The following is a 14,979-nucleotide window of genomic DNA, read 5'->3' as shown; positions in this document are numbered from 1 at the left end:
CGAAATGGATAGCATAGGGGCGATAACCTGACAAAAGTGGGGAATTAGACTACTTCCGTTTCCGCTCACTCACCTTGAGGTTCCACCAAACAGACAGAGATGGCGATAGAGCGAGAGAAATAGAGAGAGAGAGGCCACTAGATAATAGGAATACTGTTCTATTTTCACACAAGTACTGTAGACATTTATTCATCAGCAATTTTCGAACTATCTCGAATATTTTCACATTTTCAGAACTAAAACTACAATCCATATACACCACGCACATAACGAAAGATGAATAAAGCGATTTTTTGTGGATACTGTGTTTTCCTACAGGCAATGCTGACAGTTTTTCAAAAAAGGTTTCGGCCAGGGGTAGATAAGAAATAAAACCATCTTAATTCTGAGCTGGACATGGGTTTTTTTTTATTTATGATTCGTTGAAATTTTGATTCTTGGTAATCCTTTAAAAATAATTGCATAAATAAGTTGTAATTTTAAGATGTGTTTGGATCGAATGATCTATCAGCTACAAAGTACTACATAAACACAGCACAAACACACTACATTCACCCACAGGCACACGATTTCTATGCCGCTTTACAAAACCAGGTTCGATCAAGGCAATCTAAGTTCATCATGGTCATCAGAAGCTAGTCCTGCGAACTGCTCCATTCCTCTTTCAGCTCCGATTCGCATCCGCACCAGTGCAACGACGTAGGACTTAAGCATTCCATTTGTTATACCCCTGCAGAGGCTTTATGAAACCAATAAATAATCATTCCACTGATTTGCTATTCTTACGTAATGTGTGAATGTATGAGGCTGCCATATTCAAAGCAATGAATTTGAAGCCAATTTGTTTACATCGGACAAATATATTAAGCCTACAGCTTTTAATGATAAGTGGTCGTTTATAAGTGTTATTGGGAGATCATATGAGTTTTGCCCAACAGGGAAGACTGTACAGCTGAAGTAACTTTTAAGTGCTAAGAGGTATCATCTTGAACCAATAGATCACCATCGATCTATGTATATGTATATTTTCAGGGTTTTACTTGCTTACAACCGAAGGACCGGAAGCCCATTTCCAAATTTCTGCAAGGGTATATAAACTTCGGCTTGCCAAAGTTTGTTTCCGTTCACGTTTCTTGTTTGGTTTGCATGGTATCAATCAACTCCTGATTTTTAAATACATTTTCAATGTTTAACAACAACAATTGAATTCTCATATGTGTATAAATATATCTATGCTTAACAAACTAATTTACATTTGTATCTCTCGTCGTCTCTCTAAAATATCTAAATAGTATATCGTGTGTATATAAATCCATATTTGTAGATAGATATATATATATATATATATGCATATGTCTATGCTGGGTGTTAAGTATATGTTTTATTGGTATATATGTCGAGAAAGCTTTCCAATTTGTCATTAAAAATAAGCAAATTAATTTCACTTCACTACCAACGATCTTGCTTTGCTTTAGGCAGCTACGATTTTAGAATTCCTTGGAATGGAACTTAGGCCACCAGAGGCACCGAGAACATCGATCAATTTGATTGCTTGTGGCTCACAATCGCGTTTCTTCTTAAGCTTTTAATTAAGATTTGCAGGGTTGAATTAGCGTTTTAGTTTGTATTTTATAGTTCTTGTATTTATCTGTCCATTCCATAAAATATTTACAGTTTTGGAATTAACTTTAGGTCCGTATAATTATCTTGATCTGTCAGTAACTGAGGCTGGGACTAACTTAACTTGTGAATTGGATGTATAAATGGAAATACAAAATGTTTATAAATTAGGGATCTGCATCAAAAGAAACGTTCAATACGCAGGATTGGATTGTTATGTGCTACGTGTGCATAGTGTGTGTGTGGTGGAAAAGCTCCTGGCATGATTAGGACTCATGCAAAACTGGGGCTGCGGGATCCTGTCTTCCCTTTCAGTTCAGCAGCAGCCTAAGGTTGGATTATAATCTTGGCCAAAATTCTTTTTGTGCTGCATTCTCTCTTAAATTACTTTGTGTGTGTGTGTTTTGGTGTAGCAGTTGATGTGTGTGTGTGTGTATCGAATTCGCTTATAAATCTATAAACCGTTTAGCTGTAGCAATTTTGGTATCTATAATACACGAATCGCAAGTTTATATGCCCGTAAATCTAATTAAAAAAATATACTTTAAGACTAAAATTATAGAGTAGCATAGTTTAGAGTAAGGTGCATTGGTATCCCTAACTATCCATATCCGTATCCTAAATCGCATTCGCATCGGGAACTTCATCTGCTCCATCATGCATCTGTCGTATCGGCTAGAGTGCCTAACTAGTGCGTACTTATATTGTAATCGTATTCGTAAACGTATCTCGTTTATACACAAACAACGTTATGTAATCTAAGAATTATCTTGGTTTCTCATCTGTTTCTTGTCTGTCCGTCCAATGTTTTTTTAGTTTATCACTTATTCTACTGCAGCCATGGAATTGTGGAGTTTGTGATATCCATGGAGCCGCCGCTGGTCACCTCTTGTTCTGAAGATCGCCGCTTAAGCTGCTCGTCGCCTGCTTGTTGATCCTACTACTTCGCCGGGTTACCACCGGCGCTACGGCTAATGGCCATGGCGCCCTCCTTCGCCGTCATCAGTCCTTTCCGGAGGAGCTGCTGCTCCCCATATCGCCACCGGTATTTCCACCCATCTGCTGCGGTATTACTGTCAAACTTTTGGGTATCTTTGACATGATAGCGTTGTCGATGAGTTTCTGCTGGTGCTGCTGCTGCTTGAGGGTAAATAGGCTTCCTGCTGATTTGTTGGCCGCTCCGGAGCTACTGGTTGCCGTGGCTGGTTTGGCCGTGAGATGTGGCAACTTGCTGGAGGAGCCCCCGGCACCCCCTCCGTTTCCATTCAGCAGATACTGGTTGGGATCAGGAAAGTTTTTCCACAGCCAGCAGCTGTTGCTGTTATCCAGCGTACTGGACAGCAACGGCTGCAAGTTGGGTGCCTGACTGCCAACCTGCGGATTAGTAAGTGGCGGCATCAGTAGTTTTTGCGTCATCCGGGCCAGTCGCACTCCACCTGGCTGCAAAGTGGGCAATTGTTGCTGCTGCTGTGGCTTCTGTTGCAGCTGCTGAAGCTGCTGTCGCGCCGTGTGTTGCTGGGCCAACTTCACCATGTTGGAGAAGGCAGCCGCCGATGCGGCGGAGTTTTGCTGCTGCTGGTGCGTTTGGCCCTGCTGCTGTTGCTGGTTCTGCGGCTTTGGCTTGGCGTTACTTTTGAGCAACTGGTCCCGCATCAGCTTTTCCCTTCGCAAGATGCACATGCGGTTGTAGTCGAAGATAGAGATGAGGTATGGCTTGCCACCTGACTGCACTTGCACCAGGGCGGGCAACCTTCGACCGTCGGCGGTCTGATAAAGAGCATGTGACTTGTTCGGCACCTTGTGCTGATCCTCCAGCGGTATCAGCGTTGGCTTCCAGCTCTTGCTCTCGTGTCGCTCCTGGGCGGTTAAGGCGTCCGGCAGTATGACCACATTGGGCGGTGGTGGTCCACCCGCACTGCGGCTTCCTGCTGCTCCAGCGCCTGTTCCCGTTCCCGCTCCTGAAGGCCCTGCTCCAGATCGTGGAAGTTGAAGCCTCTTGCCCTGAAGAAAGCTGCTGGCCCCCGCTGCTGCTCCGCTAGTCTGCCGTCGATGCAAGCTGATTAGCTCTGGTGGAGAGCTGAGCAGTTGCGCCACATTAGATGGCTTCTGAGGACCACTAGTTCCCGCTCCTGATCCGACGACCTGCTGCTGTTGCATTGGAGGCTTTAGCTTGGACTGCAGGCCAAGCAAGGCGCTTGGTGGTACCGGTTCGCCCTGGCTACCGAGCTGCTTATTGGCCGCGTCAGAAATCTTTTGCTGTTTCTCAGGCTTATGGCATCCAGTTGGCTTGTAAGCCTGTGATTCGAAGGTTGTAAAGAACTGTTTAGATGCAGCAGTGGCGATGTTTACGTGGGGGGCAGTCGTTAACGGCACGAGTTCCACGGCCTTGTTCATGCCCAAGAGGTTGGTTTTAAGGATACTACGACTGTTGCTAACACCGCTACTTGCTGGCGCCAGTGGCGGTGCATCCTTGGACTGGACTGGTGCGACTGCTGTAACCTTAGTGACGGCCACTTCCTCCGGCGAGGAAATAGCGGACGAGGAGCTGGAAATGGACGTGGAGGATCCGCTGTTGCAAGAGAGCTGGGATTTGTCTTTGGGCCGGGCGATAATCGTCACCGCATTCGAGCTGAGCTGCTTAGTCAGCTTGTCCACCGAGGCTGTGCTAAGGCTTTCCAAGATTGTGTCCTCCTGCCTATTTGTCGACTCCCTTTCGCCCGCTCCTCCTGCCCCATCTTCGCCTTCATCGTCATCATTGAGCTCTACCAGCGGAATGACGGGATCAACCGACGCTTGCTGTTCGGAGGAAATGGATGCAGAGGAGGATGAATGGCTTGTCAAGGGTGTTGTGAGGGCGGTGGCCAGCACACTGGCACCCGTCGGTTGAGGAACCCCACTGCGTTTGCCGGAACCCGAAGAAGAAGGGCTGCCTGCCATGCTAAATCCACCGCAGTGACCGTGGTCAAACGAATTCAGCCGCTGGCGAACAGTCTCTGTGTAAACCGTGGCATTGGAGGAGGCATGCGGTGCCAGGACGAGATCTCCGTTTCGGTAGTACTTCTCCAATAGTATCAAGTGGCGCAGAAATGAGCTCTGATTTCCGTACGGCTTTTGCAACTCCTCCCAGAGGCGGCGCGTCGGCTCATCGTATTGTAGGAAAGTCTGCACTCGTGTCCAGCCCTCCGGCGTGCGCTGGCTGCTGCTGCATCCGAACGGCACCTTGAACTGCACACCCAGCTCTTCCTCGCCGTGGAAAAGTTCGCGCATGGAAATGTTCGGATTCCCTCGCAATACGTTAGAGATATCTGCCCCAGATCCGCTTCCTCCGGGACTTGCTGCAACAGCTCCTGCTCCCGCAGCTCCTGCCGCATCCACACCCACATTTTGCTGCAGAATGGCCTGCAGCTTGGACATTTGTTTGCTGGTGTCCAGGGCTGCAGTCGAAGAACTACTGGAGTTCGAGTCGGTAGGTCCATCATAGTCCGCTACCATGGGCATCTCGGTATCTTCGTGTCCGTCTGAGGTTGGCCTTTCTGCCTCTGTTGCATTAGGTGCATCTTCTTCATCCGCTTCGGACAGCTCATGACTGCCATCTTGCAGATTATGCACCTTGAGGAGCCTGTTGGGTAAAGAACGGAGAAACAAATCATGAGTAACAATCTTTTAGCTATATGGCAACCATCATATATGGCAACCATCATAGTCTATCATTGATAGACTGAAACCCACCTCTTTCTGTAGTTCTTCACGAATTCCGCCTTTTGTGCCTTGGTGCTGTCCGGTGGCTTTATCAAAAGGTTGGCAAAATAGCGACACAGCTTGCAGACTGCAGTGCCCATGCCAAGCTGAACTGGGATGCCCATCTCAGACAGCGCCTTTTCCAGTCGAATTGTGTCCTGCTGAAAGATGTTATACCATTATTAACATTAATCGGATTAGGAACACTATCAGTATACACACCGTGGTTATGTTGTACATATGGTTCTTGCCTAATCTACGCTTGCAAAGAACGCAGCCGGAAAATTGGATGACCGTGTTGTAATGTCCCTCACACAGCCCTACGTTCGACGAGCCTGCGGGAATCTCCAGGCTGAGCTGATACTTCTTCACTCTCTTGCGGATGCACTTGCGCCGCAGCGTGTGTCGTGCCGCTTCGACACAGTCCTTCACGCCACAGGATCGTTGCTGCACGGCCACAGCTGCCGTAGAACCAGCTTCGCCACCCGCTTCCGTAATGACGCCGCTGTCGCCAGCAAACTGTGTAGATCCCGCCGCAGACCCCATTTCCAAGTGACCTGGAGCGGAAAGACGCTTCTTGTAGGATGGCACATTTGCCCGGCGGTCTACGTGTCGAAAACATGCGTCGCACAAGCAGTTATCCACAGTGAGCTTCTCCTCGTCTGCAAATGATAAGGAAACTAGCGAACATCAGAGGAGGTAGAGAAAAATATCAGCAATATTAAGAGGCTAGTTTAAGCTAGTTTCAGCAAATCTATATTCAAGTATTTGATCTTTCCGGCACTGTACTTACTGGCTAGGATCTTCTGCTGGCGCTCCACGGACTTTATTTGTCCAACATGGCAGGGGGTGTCATAGAGTCCAAACTTTCCGCTGCAGTAGTAGCACTGGTCTTCGCACAATCTCCCTGGGTGAAACTTAAACGAGGAGGCCTTTTCCGGAATGAGGATCTTCTCCTTTTCGTCCTTTTTGACCATCTGGTAGAAGCCGTGGTCCGCCTGTCCCTGACTTTCCGAGTGGGACGAATCTAAAGGAGAATATGGCTAGTTAGGGCAATATACTCTTTGACCATTAGGCCAGCTCTTTCTTCCATCAGTGCGTTTGTGTCTGATTCTGTTCGTTGGTTTTAGGAATGGTTTAGAGAATGAAAGTGACGGTGCCATATGTACAGGTTCAGAATATGAAGATGGTGATATATCCCGGATGGAGAAATTGAAATGAATGTGTACGAAGAGTGAGAGGAATATCAAACCGAACCATATTTCCGAAAAGGAAGCCCTCTCTAAGCTGCTTAAAGCCCAGTAAGCGAAGCGTGATGGTGCATAATGCATTTTATATGACATTTTGTGATAAAACGAAAGTTTTAACAGTGAGTTGCAATGTCTTGAAAATAGTTCACCCTTGAGTTAAGGGAGTTGAGGGCATTTAATATAACAATTATATAACTGGGCTCCAATTGTTCGGTTTGATTTTCTAAAAGTGAACACAGCCAGATAGGCCAAGTGGAGCACACTATTTCGAATATAAGATCTGATCTATACGCACAGTACTGGAGCGCAGAGTTGCTACCGTGCAAGGCTACCGTCGAGTGGTGGTTGTTAGTTGAGCTGAAACGGTTATTAGTCTTGCGGCCGGGATTACCAGTAGTTACAACAAACTTTTTCGCACCTTCGTTCTGGAATGAAAAGAAAGACTAACGTTAGTCATCTGTTTAATAGGACAACCGTAACTCACTGCCTTACCTCGTTTTGAATGGTGTAGTAGGAGTCCTCGGCGTGGGCGCCATACTGATCGGCGGATCGATCCGCAGCACCGTGACCACGAGCCCGACCCTTCTGGAATGTCATCTTAAGCGACTGCCGGCGAACGCCAGCTCCTGCTCCCGCTCCTGAGCCCAAGGTCCCGCTTGATTTACGTGTGGCACTGCCCACCGAGGAGGAGGACGTGGAAGAAGCGGAAGAGGAGCCACAGCCCCCATGGATAACTGTACCAGTAGGCAGGCCGCCACTACCGCTCACTCCTCCGTTGCTGCTCCTGTTCAGCTTGATGACTGTCTTCAGAGTACCGCTGGATTCCACATGAGTGGCACTACCTCCTCCGCGCGCTCCTTGTCGCTTGTGCTGATGGTGGTGATGTTGCTGGAGCTGCATTTGCGCCTGGCGGGCCTGTGCCTCAAGCAGGCACTTGCGCCTCTGTTCAGCGGCCTGGTGCGTGAGTAGACCCAGGTTTTGTAAGTGAATTTCCTGTTCTTGACGAAGGTTTGGCACCAGCTGAACGTGCTCATCACAGACCGATTCCTGCTTGCCATTTGGTTTCTCATCCACTTTCATGTCATTGGTCAATAGCAGCCCAGGCTTCTGTTCGTCAGCGATAACTGCAAGCGGTTTTTCCTCGTCATCATCCTCCTTGATGGCCAACTGAATATCTAGACCATCGGCAGCGGTGCTGGAAGCAGACGTGGACAAGTTCTCCTTGTTATCCTCGGGACCGCAGTCCGCTTCCATGGCCTCTTCTGCCAAGTGTTCAACTAACAGTTGATTTGTCTGGTCCTTAATGTCAATATAGGATTCCTCCACATCCATGTCCTCCATTTCGTCCGTAACCGACGGGTCCTTAAGAGGCTTACGTTTAACCGATTCATCGGCTTCTCCTATCTCATTTTTTGATACATCCTCGGGATGCTCAATTTCGACCTTTTGCTGACTTAATGCATTGCCGCTGGCATCTAGCACCCCTTCCTTCGCCAGCTCCGCCATAATCTCGTGCTCAAAGTCGTCGTATTCTCCTGTATGGAAGAACCCCACCTGGCCCTCCTTTTCCTCCGGTTGATCTGGTGTCTCATCACCATTGACTATGAGGGCGTCTTCAAGAAGCAGTTCAGGTTCATCGTTGCTCTCGTCCAGTCTGAGCTCACCTGGTTTGATTGAGCTATTTGAACAATTGTCTTCCTCTGCCTCTTCTATTATTTCTACTGCTTCAGTAGAATCAACAGGAACGTCAGTAAGAATTTCAGAAATATCTTCAGCTTTAGGTTCTAATTTAGCAGAAGCCTTCTTTCCCGCCTTTGGCCCTGATTTCTGATTTTTATCCTGCTCCTCTTTCTTTTTATCCTGCGACTTGGGAGTTGCCGGTTGATTCACCTCGCTGTCAACAGCCATCTCCACATCTGTTTCCGTGTCATTGTTACTAACCGTCTGAACGATTTCACCCAGCTCCGGATCCTTTTCAATGCCCAGATTGTTTTCCAGGAACTCAGGCTTCTTATAAAACTTTCGAACACTGACCGCACTAACGCCTTCACTTATCATCTCTGGACTTAGCGATGGAGCCTTCCCCGCATGTGCTGACACCTTGGTAGATTGCGTTTCGGATTGTATTGGAGATTCCTCGACTGTTGCCGCCGGTGACTCCTTTGGTTTTACTTTGGAATCAGCGGACTTAACATTGATTTCTGTGTCCACGGTAAGCGGTTCGGTGCAGGAATGACCATTGGCACTCGACGCACCAGAAGTAGAGGGCAGGCTTTCTGGCATCAAACTATCTTCGAAATCGGGCGTCAGCTTCTCCTGCTTGATATCTGCTGCGGCCATCAGCAGGTCGTCCATGGACGAGGCCATACTGTCCTTAGAGTCCTCATCCCCGGCGCCGCCCTGCGAGCTGGGTGCCAGCGAGCTGGCCGAGGCAGTCTTCCGTGTGCTGGAGCCGACTCGCCGCCGTTTCGGTGGCGCCGGTTCCTGGGCTACTGGCGTCAGGATACCCGGTGATCCCGCCTTGCTCAGCCTCGTTGCCCGCGTTGTGGTTGCAGGTGAAGAGGAGTTTCTGTTCTGCGGGCGCCCACGACCCCGTCGACTGCCCGGAATCGGAGCTGCCGTTGGCGCAGGTGTGGATATGGGCGTGACTGTAGGAGAAATAGAACTGACCTCGTTGCCATCAACTGATTCCTGTTTAATGGGCACGGCAGTGGAGTCCTCCTCTGGTGCCTCAGCTTCCTCGGACTTCACCACTTCCACCTTGCTGTATTTCGTGCTGTTGTTGGTGTCTGGGTCGGCTTCAACATCTTGGGATCGCTTTCGTTTTACCGCAGGCTCCAAGGGAGGAGCCACCACCACCGGCTTCTTCCGTCGACCGCGAGATGGAGGTGGTTGCTCTGTTATTGAGGAGGATGCAGCTACCAAAGACGCTGTGGAATTGGCTCCAACTGTAGAGGACTGGCGACGATTGCGCGTGACCCGCGTGTTAATCGCCTGCTCCTGGGCATGCGATTTACGTGTGACACGGTTACAGGTGGGTGTCACTGGTGCTATTGGCACCACTGGAGGAAGTGCTTCCTTGACCTTTTCCTTCTCCTTATCTATATCCTTATTTGCATCAATATCTTTTTCTTTTCCTCCATCTTTATCGGCAGCTTTGTCCTTCTCTGTATACTTTTCCTTCTCCGAAGATTTTTCTGTATCTGCAATTATTTCTGTCTCTGCTGATTTTTCCTTCTCTGCTTCCTGATCGGTTTCCCGCTCATCTCCCTTGTCTTTTGTGTCTTTGTGGTCTTTCTTGTCTGTGATTGGCAAGGATTCCAGTTCGTTGCCATCCCCGACATGCTGTTCCTTGACCTGGCTAGGCGTCACTCCACTTGCAGCTCGTGACTCTGATGCTGCGGCAGGCGCCTCCTCGGACTTGACTTCTTTGGCTTCTTTCAGATCCTTGATGGACTTTCGTCCGCGTATAACGGGCGCCAAAGATCGCTCCACGGAGCTCTTCCTTTGGCCACCCGATCCCGTTGGTTCCTCGGCGTCTAACGCTCCGTCGCCGACCTCACGTCTACTTGTCGTGGGCGAACTGATCAGAAGCAGTGGCGACGAGTGCCGGGTAACCCTCACGCTCTTGGCCGCCACTCCATCACTGGCGGTAGGCGTGACGGCTGGCGTAAGGGTTGGCGTAGGCGTGGACCTAGGCGTTTTGGAAACTGGATTCGATTCCAGCTCTTTTTCGCCTTCCAGCTCTGCTGTTACTGTTGGCTCCTCAGCGGGCTCCACTGACAAAGTTGAGGTGTGTGTTTTGCTTATGATGGACATCTCTTCGCCGACGCCCATTGCTGGCTCCTCGCTGCTGGCCGGAATCTCCACACTGGCATTGGCATTATCATCCAGGGGGGCAGCTGCTGCTGTGGTTTCTTCAGCTCCTCCAGAGCCTCCTGGCAGCTTCCGGCTAGACATTCTCGAGGGGCCCTGGGCAGCTGCTGCCGACGTTGCTGCTCCTATGATGGCTGCTCCCCCGACGCCTTCTGGCGCTGCTGCTCCACCACCTCCTGTTGCTCCCTGCGATCCGATGCTGATTGTGTCCAGTTCGAGTCGCAGTGATTTGGTCCCATTGGTTGACTGTGATGTGAAGAATTACCTGCAAGGACGCGAAGAAGGAAAAAAAGAAAGTTACTAACTTGTATTACTAATCCGCCATGTGGGAATAACGTTCTAATTGGCAAAGCGAAAACTACTCAACCCAGAAGTAGGTTAAATTCTGCACTAGATTTAAAAAACAGATATAGCCATTCTGGGATTCTTTTGCATCCTTCCAACTTTTTTTATAATGCTTTAAAATAGTTCTGGAAGACCAAAATATTTTCGTTATCTTCTAAATTCAAACTTGTTAAGTTAATGGAAATCCCATCCCCCCTGTAAAATCCCTGATAAGCATTGAAAACTTTGATAAGCTTTTGGATTGCTAAGTTATAATGTATATGCTCACTTAGATAAATCAAATTTTTAGTTGTAACTCAACTTTGTTGCACACTGTGTTTGTGTTGCACTTTGTGTTTTCTCCAAACTAATCAACTATAAAGTCGATCCAATCCAACTATAAGATTTTTAAAGGACTTTTAGCACCAAACTTCGGTTTAACTGCTAATCTGAACCGATGCGAAACTCTAAGCGAATGTCTATGTGGTAAACTTAGTTTTATGCCCCTGGCTTTCACCTGGCCGAAAGTAAGCCGTTCTCTCAGCCCCTTTCAGCACATTCAATCCCCAGGACAATCCGATCCGATCCGTTCACTCGATTCCGATTCAGAGTCCAGTAAAACGCGACTAGAACATTAAACATGCTTTTGCGGTTGCCAGAAAGCCCCCTCTTCTCCTTGCCATCCACTGTCCAGCTCCGTTGCCCCTCTTTTCTATCGCTGCTGAAAACAAGTTTTGGCAGCAGCTGGGAGCTGCGAGAATGCGAGGAAAGCGAAACGAGAAGAGAGCAGAGGAGACGAGTGGCGTGTGGAGTAGAGGAGAGAAGGGCAGAGTCGGAAGAAGCAGCAACTGGGCAAAGCGGAGAAGAGAAGCTGAAGAGTCGATGAGATGTTGAATAATCCTCAAATTGGTTAAGTATCCTGCTTCTGCTGTTGCCGCTGGTCCTCCTTCTTCGTCTTCTTTCTCCGCTTCTTCTTGGCCTGACGATCAGAGTGGCTTTCGCTTATGATTTTAATTTTGATTCTGACATGCGCCATTTTAGTGCGAGAGCGAGATTTCAGATTGCAGTTCGCACCGGCGAAGAAAAGCGGAAAACTCACACGGACACGACACGCACACCAACAACTATCATAACTGTCACAGAGACGACAGCAACAAAGCAGGCGAAAAAAGGAAGTGAAAGAGAATGGCAAATAACAAAATGAAGACTCCGCTGTCGTATCGATGTGTGTACATGCACACAGATATACCACCAAGTAGAACTCACACAAACGCACGGCACAGTGTGCAAAAACGCCGCGATTGTAAACACGGGCAGACAGTCAGATGGACGGAACGGAAGAAGCGGAGTAGCAAAGCGAACGGAAACTGGCAGCAGTTTTCACTAGGCGGAAAAGTTGCCAAAGAATTGGCAGAGTTGCCATCCCCTTCGTGCGCTAGGCAAGGGGGGAATTCGTGGAAACTCCTCTCTTCCGCAGAGCTGCAGCAAAAACCGCAAGGGACGGCTAGGAGGGAACAGCGAGGCGACACGAGACGGGACGAAGAACCAGAACAGTGGGGCACACAGCACACAAAAATGGGTGGCAGTGACGTACAAGCACACCCAAAGCGAGCGCACACAGGCACGAGCAGCGCACAGGCACACGCACACTCACTCACACACACTCCAACACAAACAGCCAGCAGCGAGCACAGAAAATTTCTTTTTCACTAGGTTTTCGCAAAAATACGAACGCGAGCATTAATAAACGAACGCCTGCCGTTTTCTCATTTGGCAGTACGGCGAGTACACCTTTTCACCAGGCACTTTGCACACAAAACACAAACAAGCGAGTTGGCGAGGAAAACCCTTTGCATGGCTTTTCTTTTCGTTTTCGTTTTCTTTTCCTTTCTGTTCCTTTCATTCCTCGCCTTGCTTTACTTTTCCGCAGGTACTCACCGAATAGCAACAAACAAAAAAAAATAATAATAAAATAAAATGCAGAACCCGAACAAGAGTTGTGAACGCAAACACGGTGCGAAGCGAAATAACGAGCCAAGATGAAGAGCAAAAGAGCGACGCTCGGCCCGACGGCGCAAAACCTCAATTCGCCGCAACTCGCCGCGACTCTTCGCCGCACGAAGAGATACCCGGTTTGCTTTCAGATTTGGCTTGGCGTGCATGCAACCCTGCTTGTGGGCGGCGGGGAGGGCTGTCTGTCCTGTCGCCGCCAGGATGTATTCCTCGTCTCCATCATGAGTGCAAAGGAGTTGCATTCGGATAGTTTTGACTAATTCAACTTTTCATTTATTACGGTTCCCTTGTGAATGCTTTTGAAATGAATAATTTTCATATATTGCATATCCAATGAAACTAAATATTTGTATACAGATTTGATTTATGGAAGTCATATTAAAAATCAGTATTAAATTGCGCGTAAATTGAAACATATGCTGGGCGCAATGTTTGCATATCAGCTTCTATAAATAATGGGACAATGTTGCAATTTGTACAATAAACATTGAAATTCCAACTGACAATTTTCATAAATGCACTTAAAGAAACGAAGCTGCTCAAGCACTTGTGCATGCTCGATAAATATAATTCTTATAAAAATTGTTTTGCACACATTGTAACAAAAGGATAGACATTACCACTTGAGATTTTTCGCAGCTCTGTTTTTGTAGGGCAGTAAACAGGTCGACGTGCGTTTTCGCCCGGTGTACGTGTTGTTTTTTGCAAATGTTTGTTCTCTTCGCCGCGACGTCGGCTGTTGTTGTTGCTGCTGATGCGTCTTTTGTTGCGTCGGCAAAAAGCAAAAAAGGACTCGGCAATAACATGTCTTTGAATCGGGGGTGGTAATTGAGAAAGGGAAGAAGCGAGCGCCACCAGCGAGCGCCAGACGTGCCCTACTCCTTTTCGGTTTTCCTCCGTATTTTCCCTGGTTTTCCTCAACTTGTGATGCTGTGGCGTAGGTTGTTGCACGTTTCACCAGCTTCCATTTCCCAAAAGGGAGGGTGGCTGGCGGCTGGATCTGAATCCTGCAAGTGTCAGGCAACGTCCTTAGCCCAACTCCCACCCGCTCTCAAGGGTTCTCCCGTTTATCCAGTTTTCCACCCGCCCAAGGACCATTGCGATTATGTAGATGCCATTTGTATGCTCATATGTACATACATACATATGTATATATTTACGTGTAACTGGGTTAAAGGCAAGGGCCTTAATTGCTGGGGAAATGAGGGAAAATCAATAGCTTTATGCATGGTTCTTCCGCCCGCTTTCCATTCGGCCGCTTCTGGAGGGGCTGGAAAACCGATTTTCCCGAACTGGGTCAAGTGCGTGGCCAGGACTTCCATTTCCGTCGCCACTGACATCACCAACTAGTAACCAAGGCCATTGCGATCGATTATCCTAGTTGCTTGCCCGCCCTGGCGTCTTTCTTGCCTTTCCCCTTTGATCCTGACTAAGATTGGGTGAATCTTGCGATTCTTAAACTAGTTTTGCGCCACGGAAATGCTTTCGCACGACGCCCACTTGAATAATTCCACCTAGAAAACGATTTTTCTTTGCGGGCGCACATCTACATTGGCAGCCGCACACACACGCTTTGTGTGTTTTGTGTTGTGTGTGGCTGCGCCGAAGGCAATTGGAAAACGTAATGGCCGACAAAACGAAAACGCCACGCAGCAAAGAAGAAGCAGCGATAGGCGAAGTGCGCAAAGAGCAATCGGCGATAGATGGATAAAAAGAAAACTTCCGGCAGCCCCGAAGCTCAACAAAAAGAACGTAGCTGCGGACTACAGTAAAATGAGAAGCACACACACAGCAAACACACACATATGAACATGAAAACCCACGTGAATTAGAGAGCGGCAGAGAGCGACAGAGAGAGAAAACGATCGCGGCGAATTGGCAGAGTTTTTAGAAGCCCCGTATTTGTTGTCGTCTTGCCACGATTTTCCCCATTTTCCCAGATGTGCGGCTGAATATGCGTGTGTGTGTGCCCCGCAATTCGCAGACGGCAAGAAAACAGTTAAATTCCACACGCAAACAAGGCTTTTACGATGGCCTCTCACACACGCACACCGGCGCACTCATTTCGCGCTCTTCGCCGTTGCCACGCTCTTCATCGGTCTCCTCTTTTCGTCATTGCAGCGTCATTCGTTTTCGTTTCGAATGGCCGCCATATTGC

At 48.3% G+C, this 14,979-nt stretch overlaps 1 protein-coding gene across 1 annotated transcript; it reads right to left on the bottom strand.

The window, feature by feature from the left end:
- Positions 1 to 383: 383 nt before the first annotated feature.
- On the bottom strand, positions 384 to 12,861 carry LOC6724909. The gene is given in 8 exon segments (XM_039296743.2): positions 384 to 2,636; positions 2,638 to 5,239; positions 5,350 to 5,519; positions 5,581 to 6,020; positions 6,152 to 6,385; positions 6,904 to 7,033; positions 7,101 to 10,749; positions 12,747 to 12,861. Coding segments are annotated over 7 exon segments (7,089 nt in total). The 5' UTR covers positions 10,569 to 10,749; positions 12,747 to 12,861; the 3' UTR covers positions 384 to 2,591.
- Positions 12,862 to 14,979: the final 2,118 nt, after the last annotated feature.

The sequence above is a fragment of the Drosophila simulans genome, chromosome X (genome assembly GCF_016746395.2).
Source record: "Drosophila simulans strain w501 chromosome X, Prin_Dsim_3.1, whole genome shotgun sequence".
NCBI lineage: Eukaryota > Metazoa > Arthropoda > Insecta > Diptera > Drosophilidae > Drosophila > Drosophila simulans.
This window is presented reverse-complemented; position numbering and strand designations above follow the sequence as displayed.